This window comes from Condylura cristata, unplaced genomic scaffold (genome assembly GCF_000260355.1).
Source record: "Condylura cristata isolate star-nosed mole 26May11 unplaced genomic scaffold, ConCri1.0 scaffold00022, whole genome shotgun sequence".
Classification (NCBI taxonomy): domain Eukaryota; kingdom Metazoa; phylum Chordata; class Mammalia; order Eulipotyphla; family Talpidae; genus Condylura; species Condylura cristata.
Window position 1 is genome coordinate 23,720,747 of NW_004567123.1, and position 14,301 is coordinate 23,735,047.

The 14,301-nt window shown below is 36.6% G+C and overlaps 1 protein-coding gene across 4 annotated transcripts in view; it reads left to right on the forward strand.

The window, feature by feature from the left end:
- The window catches only part of RALGAPB (Ral GTPase activating protein, beta subunit (non-catalytic)), a 75,108-nt gene that overhangs the window by 11,568 nt on the left and 49,239 nt on the right, over window positions 1-14,301 (forward strand). For all 4 annotated transcript variants that reach the window (XM_012728298.1, XM_012728300.1, XM_004687376.2 and 1 more), the window contains exons 3-6: window positions 1,581-1,783; window positions 5,755-5,918; window positions 9,101-9,287; window positions 11,716-11,847. In XM_012728298.1, coding sequence (XP_012583752.1) covers window positions 1,581-1,783; window positions 5,755-5,918; window positions 9,101-9,287; window positions 11,716-11,847 — 686 coding nt within the window. The remainder of the gene's footprint in view (window positions 1-1,580; window positions 1,784-5,754; window positions 5,919-9,100; window positions 9,288-11,715; window positions 11,848-14,301) is intronic.

The window sequence follows — 14,301 nt, forward strand, 5'->3', positions numbered from 1 at the left end:
CATTAATCCACTGTTACTCACTGGTGTTTAAATTAGTATAAATACTTATGTTCTACCTTCCTCTGGACCATATGTCTTCATCTTGTCTGAAAAAAATATCCTGCATCATACTAAATTTTTTTGCTAAAACCCAAATTCCCCTTTGCTGGGGAAGGCTATTAATGGCCTTCTCTAAAAGGTGAGTGTAGATTCAGATTTCTAGTTGGAATACCAGAGTGCAGATTTTTAGCATCACTACTTCCAAAGCAGTGACTTGAGCCAAATGCTTAATCTTGCTTAGTTTATTTTCTTATCTATAAAGTGAGACTAGGTTACACTGTCACATTAGGTAATTTTGGTTGTTAGATGATACTGACAAAAGTACAAGAGGCTAAGTTGCAGCACTGAGGCTATCCTCAGCCACTGCAGCACCAGTTCAATCCTTGGCCAGCTAGCTACTCACCCGGCATGGCAGACCTCCCCTGTCTTGCCCCTTGCTCCCCTCAGCAGTTTATTTCAGTCCACCTGTTCTGCTCCCTACTCAGTCTCGGGTGAATCCCCTCACCCCCTGCACCTGGAACCTATACCCCAGTTCTTCTGTGCATAAATAAATCAGCATTTAAAATTTACTTTGTAAACTGGAAGAATTATACAGTGGTCAGTTGCCTTCTTTGTAGCTCTGCTAGTAAGTGAATGAAGCTCTCTTCATAATTCTTCTAACATGACTTGTTTCTACCAGTTTTATTTACATTGACTTTTCTTTATATAAGTGCTTGGTAATTTGCCCCAGAGTTTTATCTGCAATTCACTTAAACTTTCCAGTTTACAGTATCTGGAATCTAGTTTTCATGCTCTTCTGCAAATTGCTCTGTTTTCCCCTGGCTCTTTGTACTTATTCATTCTCTTTCTTCATTCTTTATAACTGCAGGCAGTGGTTCAACTGTCTCAACATCATTTCTCTCAGCCGCTAGGATGTGATTCATTGGGTCAGGACGCTGGAACTCATTTAGTGCAGTGAAGTGCCTTATTGTGATCTTACTCAGCTCAGTCCTTTCTCATCTGTGTGTTTTTACCTTTCCATTTTAAATGTTATTTTCATTAGCAAATAAAATAATCACAAAATTAGTTGAATAGTTCGTCTTTTATCCTGTTGTTTGTTAACATTGCATAATTTCAAAATGGAATACAATTGAACTTATCATTTCATTTCCTAAATGACACATGTGCCATATGTGATTGAAGTGGAAAAAAATACCTACAGTTTTCTGTGTCTCAAATCTCTGGAAAATCAAGATGACATATACTTACTTTTTATTTCACAGAGTAAACACTAACAGTGTCTAGCGGGTTAAAACCAGTATAGATTTGATATTTAGAAATAAGGAATTTATCTTCTGAAAGCTTTTGCCTGGGAAGTATTGTGTAAGTATGTCTTATACATGGATAATCCATACTCCGGAATAAATTTGATACATATTTAGATAACTGAACTGTTAATTGAGAATTTTTTGGCAGTAAGAGAGGTTAATGCTTTGTATCAGTCTACTGAGCTGTAGGTAGGGATGTGTGATGAATCTGTATATATATCTTCTGTTGTTTAGGTAAAATGGACCATGGAAGTAATTTGCTATGGATTGACCCTTCCATTGGATGGAGAGACTGTAAAATATTGTGTTGATGTATATACAGACTGGATTATGGCTTTGGTGTTGCCGAAAGACTCTATTCCATTGCCGGTTATTAAAGAGCCTAATCTGTATGTTCAAAGTATATTAAAACATCTGCAAAATCTTTTTGTACCAAGGTAAGCTATATCCACCTAGTCCATCTGTGTGGCCTGCTATCAAAGTCATAATGAAATATTAGATATTCATAAGTGTGACTTTTTTGTATTATAGGAGCTGATTTGTTCTTTGAACAGTCACTTTCACTACCTCTTCAATTCAGAGAGTGTTAGTATGAATGATAGAAGATATGGGCGTATATTTTTATGGGAGTTTTTCATGGGTCTGTGTTCATTTTAAAGACTTTGCCTGTAAGATCTGACAGCTATTTGATACTGAAATACCGTGATTCCTTTCTCTTCCACTCAAAAAAAGACCCAGTTTTGTCTATTAAATCATATAAGCCTTTTACCTTAAAAATGACTTTTTCCTATGAGTGAGTGAAGTCTTCTAAGAAGACTTGAAATTATTGTGTACAAATTTACAATAGACCAAAAGATTACTAAACAGTTTGTTACTTATTTTCTGCAACATCCTGAGGTGGTGAAATTAAATATCATAATTTGGGATATGTGCCCTATTTATGCTTGACTCCTTGCCCCTCCCCCATTCTAAGATAATTACATGTTATTATAATGAACTAAGAAATGACAGAAGATAGTGGAGAAGGCGGCATTTGTTTCCTACCTGTTCATGTGATTTCCTGTAAGAAAAATTGTTTTCTGCTATTTTTTGTGTCTGAAAAAGTAATAGGGCTTGCCTTTTGGAAAAGTTCTAGTTAGAGCTTTTGCTCTGTCAGATGGTGAAGAACTTTAAGTCATCCAAAAATCAGCTCTGTAAATTTTTAGCTTTTGTGTTTAGAGGAAAGATTACATTGGCTATCTGAGTTTAAAAAGAAAAAATTCTACTAAGAACTCAGGTGTCTAGGATCAAGTATAAACTCCTTACCTTTTGTGAAGTGGTCCCCTAACCCCTGAGTTGCTGCTAATTCTTTACGAGTCTGCACTTTGCTCAGACTCATTACGTGCCTCTTTGTCTTCCTCCTCCTCTTCCTCACCCTCTCCTAGCTATCCATCTCTCTTTCATATTGGTTCATCTTAAATTCTGCCTTGTGATGAGAAACCTTCCTGCACCACCCAGGCTTCCTGCGATCACACTGGTTCAGAATCTGCATGGTACTTTCAGTAACACTCTTGGATCTCTGTGTCACATTTCCCCATCTAATCAAATCGAGGACAAGTACTAGGTTATATAAATTTTGGGCTTCTATAGTGGTTGGTGCTGTACGAGTATTACCTTAGGTATTAATTAGATGCTGGTGCTTGTGTTTTTTGGTTTCAAATGGAAATGATAGCAGGAAATATTTGGTACTAGTTATAGTATTTGTGGCTAAGAAGGTTCTTTTAAAGCTGTGTAATAGTTTTAATGCTTTCTTGTCATCCCATTTAGGAGACTAACATACTGGGCATTTTCTTTGTACATGGGACAGTCCCCTGTGAGTAGTATTGCCACTACATGTGTCTTTCTTTTTTGTATTCTTATCACCATTCACTGCTCAGTCACTTTGTATTGATGAAGAAAATCAATGGCACTTGAGTTCCAGACTTTTGCTTTTCTTTCTTGAGAAGCAAAAACATGACTACCGTATAGGTTAATTAGTTGTTCTATATACTATTCATTTAAGTATATGTTGCTTTTTAAAATGTGGTATTCTTGGGCCCTCCCTGGTGGCGCAGCAGGTTAAAGCACAATATTATGAAGCTATTGCAGCCACTGTAGCACAAGTTCAATCGGTGGCCAGGGAGCTGACCCACAATGGCGTAGGCAGATCTCTCCTGACCCACCCGCTACTCCCCTCAGCAGTGTATTTCAATACATCCATCTGTTTTGCTTCCCACTGTCTCTGGTGAATTCTCTCACCCCCCTCACCTCTGGCCTGTACCCAATTTTGTATGCATGAATAAATTTTTTTTGCATAAATTTTTAAAAAAATGATATTCTTCTAATGTAGTGGTTGGCAAACTTTTTTTGTATAGAAAGCCAGATAGTAAATATTTTAGGCTTTGTGGGCCATATGGTATCTTTTGCAACTACTCAACTCTGCTGGTGTAGAGCAAGCAACCATAGTCAACATATAAATGAATGAGCATGGCTGTGTTCCCATAAAACCTTATTTACAAAAACAGATGGCAGACCAGATTTGACTCATGGGCTACCTAGTTCATCTGCCCTGTTCTAGTATAGTTTCTTTCCTGAAGATCACAGTTGCTTTTGAAAATATTAGGAGGAGAAGAAAGGAAAATCTCTGGTGTAGGTAGTAAATAGACCTTTCTTTTTTGTAAAGGTTGCCTTACTTAGCTTTAGAAACTTGGGTATTGGTCCTGAATTTAGGCTTTCTGAGTAGGTGACTATCCCTAAGGAGCAGATACTTCCTTTCTTAGCACTGGGAAGTGCCAGAGGTGGGTGAGCCTAGATTACTTTGGGAGACTTGTAGTGTTATCACTACTAGTGATATTTTTATTTTTTATTCTGTGCTGCTTTTTATATGAGTAGAGGAGGTTTGAAGCTATTACATACTTTTTTATTCATCTTCAAGTAACCAGAGCAACAGATAGAAGAATGAACCTCATGGCTTTGATTTACATGCACTGAATGTGGGACATTTTCCTGCTCTTTGGGGCTTTTGGCTTATCATAAGTCAATATCCAATTGTTGTGTTTGAGGTTTGGCTTCTGTGGGAAAACTTAGTGTCATTTGTTTGCCGTTCCAGGGTGTAAGTCTCTGGTTTTCTGTGTTATGACTCAGAATCTGAAAATCATAGTCCTAAGATTGGAATAATAATTGTAGGGTTATTCGCTTTATTTTCTGGGTTTCTTGAGCACCCCTCTCAGATTCCCTATTCTAATCTAGACATGTTTTACCAATTTTTTTTGTGACATGAGCCATCATGAAACTTCACTTCAAGGATTTTTTCAATAATAGTTACTTGTCTTGGATTTCACATGGGAAGTCTGGAGGCCAACCATTCACTCATGCAGTGAGTTTCTTACTATTCTCAAATTTCTCAGGTGATCTTTGGAGATTGGGGATATGTGATGGTGCGTGGACTTTTACTTTGTAGCCCCAATAATTTGATCTGTATTATTTCTTTGGGATAAAATGGTCACCTGGACTACAAAGAGTTATAAAACTGTTGTTTTAAGGTATCTTGGAAACATTGGGAGCCTTCATCTTTTTTATTAGAACAGGGTCCTTGTTGGTGGCACAAGGGTAAGGGAAATGAACATAAGGGGTTATCCACAGCCACTGTAGCACAAGTTTGATCCTGCCAGGGAGGTGATCCACATGGTGTGGTATTTCAGTCAGTCTGCTTATTCTGCTCCCCACTCTGTCTCTGGTAAATCCTCTCAACCCCTAACATCTACCTTGTACCCCAGTTCTTGTATGCATGAATGAATAAATACTTTTAAAAAAGGAGCCACAGAAGCAGATGCTCATTTCTGAGGCAGTTGCCTTCATTTTCCACAGTTTTAGGGAACCTGTAAGGATAGTCCTTTAGGTCTATAGGCTTTTTTCTAGCACATTTTAGCTTCAAAGGGACTTGTGACCATTGTGAAATCACTTGCAGAATTCTTGTGAATGTAATGTGTTTAAAAAATTTTTTTAAAGAATGCAATGGACATTCTGCTTCATTGTGAGTAGAAGGAATGACGGATATTCATTACCAGCAGAAACCTATTAAATGCCTATTATGTTCCAGGCACATTTTATGCATAGATGATATGGAAGTGAAGCTTACATTCTTATATTCTTCCTTCTCCCAGGAATTTTGCAAGCTTTCATAGAAATGGGAAGTTTAGATCCCCAAGTATCAAAATGTATAGTGGGAGAGAAAGAAATAGCTCTGAACTGAAAAGAGTCTACTTAATACTGTCTGCTGATGCTCAAAAGGCACATCACTGGACAATATTGCCTGCTGAATCCATAATTTACTTAAGCTGTTGTTTTTCCTCCTCAAGACTTGTCTGTGATTTCCATCTGTCTTCTTCAGGCAGGAACAAGGCTCCAGTCAGATCCGACTATGCTTACAGGTCCTAAGAGCTATTCAGAAATTGGCCCGGGAGTCATCCATCATGGCCCGAGAAACCTGGGAAGTCTTACTATTGTTTCTTCTGCAAATTAATGATATACTTCTAGCCCCACCAACTGTTCAAGGTTTGTTTATTTTTTCCAAAAATTTTCTCTGAATTTCATATATATTTAAATTTAATAATAGTAGACTCAGTGGGGACGTACATTTTGGCATGATAGTTGACAAAAGTTAACAGCTCTTTAACCCTCAAAGGCACAATGTGATGATTTTTACCTTCAGTGATGATTTTGCTAGTGTAAGGAGGAACTGAGTGAATTAACAAATGTTTGATAATGATTAAAACAGTAGCGTGGTCAGTATATTTGATTAGAGTCTAAATAGGAAACAACTAACTGATAAATGAGAGCCTTACAGCATTGAGTCTGATTACAAAATAGAGTCTGAAAACTTGATGCTACGGAAGATATTTTGTTCAGCAAATGAAACCTTCTGAATGGCTGTGTGACAGTATGCCATTCAGTCCAAGCCATTAAAAAGCCTCCAACTAGGTTTCTCAAACTGCTAAAAATGGAGCTTCCATATGACCCAGCAATCCCATTCCTAGGTATCTACCCAAGAGACACAAAAACACTGATCCAAAAAGATACCAATAAACACCATGTTTATTGCTGGTTTATTTACAATAGGAAAAACATGGAGTCAACTCAAATGCCCAAAAGTAGATGACAGGATTAAAAAGATGTGGTACATATACACAATGGAATATTACTCAGCAATCAAAAAAGATAAGCACATGCCTTTTGCAGCCACATGGATGGAGCTGGAAGGGATCATGCTTAGTGAAATAAGCCAAAAGAAAAGGAAAAATACCAGATGGTTTCACTCATAGCAGGAATATAAAGGACCAGGGGAGAAAATAATAATAACAACAACAATAACAACAATAATAATAAACAGCTGTGTACCAGAGACATTTTACGGGGGTGGAGTGGGGAATGGGATCAAAAATTGGGGGGAGGGGGCACAGTGCACTGGATTATGATGACGGCACACGGGTGAATTGGTGATGGGAAGCTCAGGGATTACAGCTGAGATTTTAAAAGGCACAAAATGATATAAAAATAAATTATTTTTAGAAAAAGCCTCCAACTAAACCAGTGTTTGGTTTAATAAGGGTTTGGTTTAACAAGGGGTCAGGAAAAAAAGATAAAACTAGCAGGCAAACTATAAATCAAAGACATATAGCAGGAGAAGGGGAGAAGGAGGGATCAGAACAGATGAAGGATTAGAGCACAAGAGGCTATGGTGGCTCCTGGGTAACTTGGTGGTGTAAATTTTATGGGGATTACATCTGAAAGGAGAACCAAACATTGTACTGAGATGAACAGTGATGTTTTATATATATATATATATATATATATATATATATATTTTAGAGAGTAGCTTCTATTTTAGAAGATGTGGAATACCTCTTAGAAGCCCTGTTTTGATATTATAGCATTATAAATAGAATACATGTTGATAGTCTAGTTTCTGTGCTCTTGTTATCTATTTAAATGCATAATCTCTGTACTAATACATAGTGTGAGTGTCCGTGTACACTCACAGATGTAGTGTCAAGGAAAATATCTGAAAGGAATCCTAGGGCCTCCCTAGTTGTCTAGGGATTAAGTCTCAGTGCTATCACCTCTATGACCTGAGTTTGATCCAGTCAGGCAGCTGTTATGGTACAGCAGACCTCTCCTGTCTCCCCTGCTGCTCCCCTCAGCAGTGTATTTCAGTCAAGTTTCCTGTTCTGCTCCCCACTCTGTCTCCAGTGAATCCTCTCATCCCTCACACCTTGGCCTATGTGCCAGTTCTTCCACCCACTGGGAAAAAAAAAAAAGGAATCCTAGAATTTTAGTGTTGGGCTCCCATAAAAGAATACCCTGGTTGGTTTTGCTGACCAGTCATCGGTTCATTGGGCTACCCTTTACCCCCATGCCAGGGATCTCAGCAACCCAGGGTTGGCCGTTAATCCCCTTCTGTGGCTCTTTATTGTTGACATTTTGGTTTTGTTCATTTGGAGTATGCATCCTTATAACTCTTCCTGCTAGTACCCAAGCTTACCTTCTGAGTTATGCAGAGTAAAGATCACTACTGTTCTCCCTTGTTTCAGGGCTCAGAGCAAAGGAAGAGCTGCTTTCCCAGTTGAGGCTTTTTTTCCCAGCACCAGTCCTTTTGTTACCTTCTCAGTCTTCCTTTCCCTTAAAGGGTGACTTTCAAATGCTTGAAGCATTTGAAAAGTATTTAGTCTGTTTTCTTTCCTTCTTGACTGCATGAAGTTGGGCAGGTCACTTATATTTTCTGAACCTAAGTTTTCTCATCTTTGAAATAGATATAATTGATATTGGTAATAGACAAATACTTAACCTGCAGAATCAGTAGGGGGATGTGAGCTCGAATTACATGACATAGAAATTGACTCAGTGTACTGCCCCTCATCATAGATACTCATCCTTTCCCTTCTCCTCTCAGTGTTTCTGTCCCTTTTGCTAGAAGGTTAAGAATTGAGCAGAGGGACTTGAAAACTTTCAAAGTAATAATTGTTTTTATGATTTCATATCTGTGAGCACCTAGGGATAGTTTCTCATTTTTAACTATTAAATGGCTATTTAAAATTAAGAACATTGCATTTTTTTTAAAAGATTTATTTATTTGTGCATACAGAACTGGGGTACAGGCCAGAGCCTCGGGGCGGTGAATGGCTTCACCAGAGACAGAGTGGGGAGCAGAGCAGGCAGATCGACAAAGTACACTGCTGAGGGGAGCAGCGGGCGGGTCAGGAGAGGTCTGCCACGCCATGTGGTCACCTCCGGGGCAGGCGGGGATCGAACTCATGCGGAAGTGGCTTAAGCTTCTTAGTGCTGTGCTTTAACCCGCTGCGCCACCAGGGAGGGCCAGAACATTGCATTTTTGACCACTACTCCCAATCAGTGAAGAAAAGACTGCTTCAAAAATATGACTATAGGGCCCTCCCTGGGTTAAAGTACAGTGGGTTAAAGCACCGCTCTATGAAGCTTAAACCACGTCAGCATGATTCCCAGCCAGGGAAGTGACCCACATGGCATGGCAGACCTCTTTTGACATGCCCACTACACCCCTCAGTAGTATACTTTGTCAGTCTGCCTGTTCTGCTCCCCACTCTGTCTCTGGCAAATCCTCTCACCACCCCGTACCTCTGGCCTGTACCCCAGGTCTGTATGCATAAATAAATAAATCTTTTTTTAAAAGTATGGCAATTTATTTTCTTTCTGTTTATAAGGTGGCATTGCCGAGAATCTGGCAGAGAAGTTGATTGGTGTTCTCTTTGAGGTTTGGTTACTAGCTTGTACTCGGTGCTTCCCAACACCACCTTATTGGAAAACAGCTAAGGAGATGGTGGCTAACTGGAGGCACCACCCAGCAGTGGTGGAGCAGTGGAGCAAGGTCATCTGTGCACTCACTTCAAGGTATGTTAGCAATATTGATTTTCCTTTCTTCATCACTCTAACTTTAGGTGGCTTTCCCCAGTTCTGTGTCATTCTCAGATGCATGGGATACGTTGTGTCTGATATTAGTGTACTTTAGATATGAAATTAAGCTGTTTTTTTAAGATACATAGTTTTTCTAGTGCTGGTCTAATCGTAAAACTTTTCAGAATAAGCAGGTATCTTGGTGAAGCCAAGATAAGTTCTGTACTCTACTCCCAAGCCCCCCATCCACTCATTCTGAATATTAAATTTAATATATTTTGAAAACAAAGCCATAAAAAGATATAACAGAAAATGTTAAGTTCATCAGAAATCCTATTAGACATGTGTATAAACATACTTATACAGAAATGGGACCATATTATACCATACTACTTTATAACCAAAGTAGACAGATTTTTTTGGAGGGAGAGGAGGAAAGATGAAGCCATTTATTGAGGGGTTTTGGGAGAGGGTGAAAGATTCAGTATCTTTGAACTGGTTGGGATTTCCCTCCCCAGCTTTATAGTCAAAGAAAAGCTCAAAGTAGACAATTTTTTAAAATAATAGTTTTACCTTTTTTTTTTTTTTTTTACCATTGTATATACCATTACTATTTTATGAGTAAATTGTTAGGCCTCATTTTTTCCAGACTTGTTTTTTTATTTCAACCATGTATGTTTTAATAGATAGCTCTTAAGAAAGGATGCTTCTTACTGAAACAGGATTATGATACCTTTATTACACCTAAAAAATTGTTAATAATTCTTTATTTTAATCAGCTAACCACTTGCATTCAGATTTCCCTGTATATCTTGATTTATTTTTCTTTTTATAGTTGATTCCATTGAATCAAAAAAACAGCTCAGCTCTCACATTTAATTGATGTGTTTAAGTTATTTAAAGCTATATGTTTCTGCTCTCATTTTTATTAATTTGCAGATAATTTTTTGGTTGAAGAAAGGAAGTCTTACACCTTCCATATTCTGAATTTTCCTGATTTTGTCCTACTTGTTTTTCTGTCCCCTGTTTTTCCTATTAACTGGAAGCTTGATCTAAAGACTTAATCTAATTCAGATTTGATTAGGGTATTGGTAGAGAGCCAGGAACGAATAAATAATTAGTAACTGGTATTATATGTTAGAATGTAGACTGTTTTTTTTTCTGAGTTAGTGAAATGTTTATATCTTTATCATTATTTGAAGTAAAAGGTGAAGATTTGGAACATTGATTCTATTATATCTTAGTAAATGTCAATATTATGAATTTGTTTTTAGATAGTACTTTTATCTTGATTATAAAAGCAGTATGTGCTTATAATAGAAAACTTGGAAGCAGGGAAAGTATCTGTTATTTACAGATAGTCTGTGTTAACATTTTAATGTATTTTTTTTCTCATTTAGTTCTCTTTAAAAATAATCAGATTTTGAGATTTTTCTGTGTAGTGTCATCTGCTTTTTTCACTTGATACCTCAATCTTGTTACACTTTAATTTACATATACTGTTTTCTAATAATCTAAAATCCCTAGATATGTAATAATTGAGTCAAGGGGCTATGAACAGTCTTAATATATTTGAAATATTACTATTAAATTAAGCATTTGAATTTTTTAGTTACTTTTAAGACACATCATAAATTTGAACTGCATATAAAGTTATATAATGGTTGTGAATTATAGTTTGTGTTGAATGAGCTTGCTGTGGGATAAGTTTTTAAAAATAAATTATTATGACTAAGTGTATAATTATATGTGGTTGCTTACTATATGATTAAATTTAAATATTTATAATTTATAAATACCTGTAGTTTTATAAATCAGTACATAATTTGTAATATTACTGTTGTTAGATTATAAATATTGTATGCAATACTATAGATAATATACTGTAATACAGGCGTTCTATAATGCATTAATTTGTAAAATAAATGTAAAGTTTATAATATGAAATATTTATAAGATAATTTGTAACTATAAATATAAGTTATAAAGTTATTTACAAATAAAGTATCTATTGTTCTGTTATATACTGTCTTGATTCTTAAACTTCTTCTTTGTATAACCGCCCTTTCTGATTTGACCAGCCTCATTTTTTCTGCTTTTGTATTAGTGATTCTAAATTGCTCTTTATTACCTTTTTATGAAATAAAAGATTTTTTTAAAAGTAATACAAATTATATAACTTCTAAAAGAAAAAATATAAATTATAAACAAGTTTCTTAAATAAACAACTTAAATTATAATTTTAAATCTTTTATAAAACTGAAAATTTCCTTCTATATTGTCTTTTTCTAAACTAGAGTCTTCCTTTACTTTATTCAGTGAAGTGTAATACATGTTTCATCTGTCTTTTATATCATCATATTTTAATGCTTAAATGTATCATTCTTTCAAGAAGTGAACTTGGTGTTACTATTTTATTTTCTAGATTACTACGCTTTACATATGGTCCTTCATTTCCTCCATTTAAAATTCCCGATGAAGATGCCAGTCTGATTCCTCCTGAAATGGATAATGAGTGTGTTGCACAGACATGGTTTCGCTTTTTACATATGTTGAGGTACTGTTGTTTTAGTATTTTCTGTGCTCTTCACCAGGAAGTGTCTTAAGGTAGAAACCATGCTCTAATTGTCTTGTTGGAGTTTAGAGTATGACTACCAAAGCGCAATTGGCAGGTGTAACAAAGTCATACATAGTGCTCATCTGTGTCTTATTTCTGCTCTCCCTGTGACCAGCAGAATCAGTCTCTGCTAGGCTGCGCTTAGCTTACACTCTCTAGGAGATCATCCACTGTGAGATGCTCATTGTCGCAGAAGCCATGTTTGTTCTCTTGCTTGTTGAAGCCTGGGTGATGGTGTCTCTCCTAGGGCTTTATTACCTTTTGTGGACACTGCCTTACTCTTCTCTGTAACCAGCACTGACTGGTCACTCTGGCTCTCAGGGCCTCTCTTGTATCCTTGCTGTTTAAAGTTTCTTTGATACACGCACCCTAACATTTCAGAGAGGTAATTCTTCCTGCTGTTTCTTTCCATATAGTAATTCTGTTCAGTGCAGCTTCCTACCTTCCTTTATGCCAGCTCCATCCCGTGATCTGTGGAACTTTGTTCTATTGTGTGCTGCCTTAGCTCTTCCATGCAACCCTCTTTCTGGCTTGGCCAGGCCTTTTCTCTGTTTGTGCATTCATGATGCTAAATGACTCCTTATGACCTTTTCATAAAATAGGAATGTTAGCCTGTTCTCTTTTTTCATTTTGTGTTTGTGTTTTTCATCTTTTGATGATTCCAGTTTTTTCAAAAATATTTTTCTGTGATCATTTGTTTTCTTCAAAATTAGAAAATCTGTGTTCTTTGATTAGATACTCAACTATGATTTCTTCTGATTTTATTTTCCTTATGACATTAAGTTCCTTTTTCTTTATGTCAGATTTTGTTTCTGAGTTATGTTATTACGCTGATGTCTTATTTATTACATGAGATTTACTATTTCAGTCTGTTTAATTTTAATAGTAATTATTTCTTACATTTTTATAAATTTGCCTGTTTAAACATTTCAGATGAAGTTTAGAATACTCAACAAATTATAAAACACAAGTAAGCAGAAAAATGTACAAGACCTTTTGGGTCTTTTTGGATTGTGTGTTAATTATGGTAAGGAACATGCTGTATTTTAGCAGATGAGCTAGAAAATTCTTAGTGGCTTAGTACAATATAACTTCCATAGAGTCTGGTGCAAGGGTTGGCTCTGCTCACATGGTAGTTCAGGGACTCAGGCTGACAGGATTTCTATGATCTTCAGCTTGTGTCTTTAGTGGGGCCGCAGTTCAGTAAGCAGGCTCCTCTTTGTGTCTCTAAGAGAAGAGCAAACAGGAAACTTGTGTGGGAGTTTTTAATGAACAAGGCCTTGAAATGGTATAAATCACTGCTACTCATATTCCACTGGCCAGAATTCAGACATATGCCCATCATCACATATCTGTTCCATATCCCTTGTTCTCATTTCTAATTTTACTTATTATCTTGAATTTTTTCTTTGAATATTTGAGTGCCAGTAGTACTGGCATTTCTTGTTTACATGTGGAAAATTGGCATAAGCCTTTCTTTTCCTAGTTTTCAGTATAAAAAAGACATTTAGCAGCGCTTTGCTGGAATCAGATGTAGTCCACGTCAGTCTTATTTTCTGCTTTCTGATTCAAGTAAACATGAATTATGGTCTCTATTAGGCAATACTACTAGAGATTCTTATTTCCTGTATTCCACGTGATGAACTATGGTTCTGTGATTGTAATGTGCTAACGCCAGAAATTTATATTCCACACATTCCCCTGTTCTCGTTTGCAGTTACTTGAAATCAAGAGTTGTTTGAATGGGTGGAAAAGTAACTTCAAAGGGCAGAGTATCTATAAACCACTGTTTTGTTTATAGTTCTTTTGACCATTTAACTAGGAAAAATTCTTTCCAGGTGCTTTAGATTGATTATCAGTACCACCTTGAGTTGGAGAGACCATTTAATGGAAATCTATTTTTTTTAATAATACATCATTTTGTGCCTTTTTCCATCTCATTTGTAATCCCTGTGCCTTCCCATCACCAGTTCACCCGTGTGTCATCACCATAGTCCAGTGCACATCCCCCCCCCCCCACCGGTTTTGATCCCATTCCCCACTCCACCCCCATAAAATGTCTCTGGTATATAGTTGTTCATTATTATTATTTTCTACTCTGGTCCTTTCTACTCCTGCTATCAGTGAAACCATCCGTTATTTTTCCTTTTCTTCCTGACTTATTTTACTAAGCATGATCTTTTCTAGCTCCATCCATGTTGCTGCAAAAGGCATGTGTTTACTTTTTTTGGTTGCTAAGTAGTATTCCATTGTGTATATGTACCACATCTTTTTAATCTAGCCATTTACTTTTGGGCATTTGGATTGATTCCATATCTTTCCAATTGTAAATAAAGCAGTAATAAACATGGGGTTGCAGGTGCCTGTTTGAATAAGTGTTTTTGTGTTTTTTTT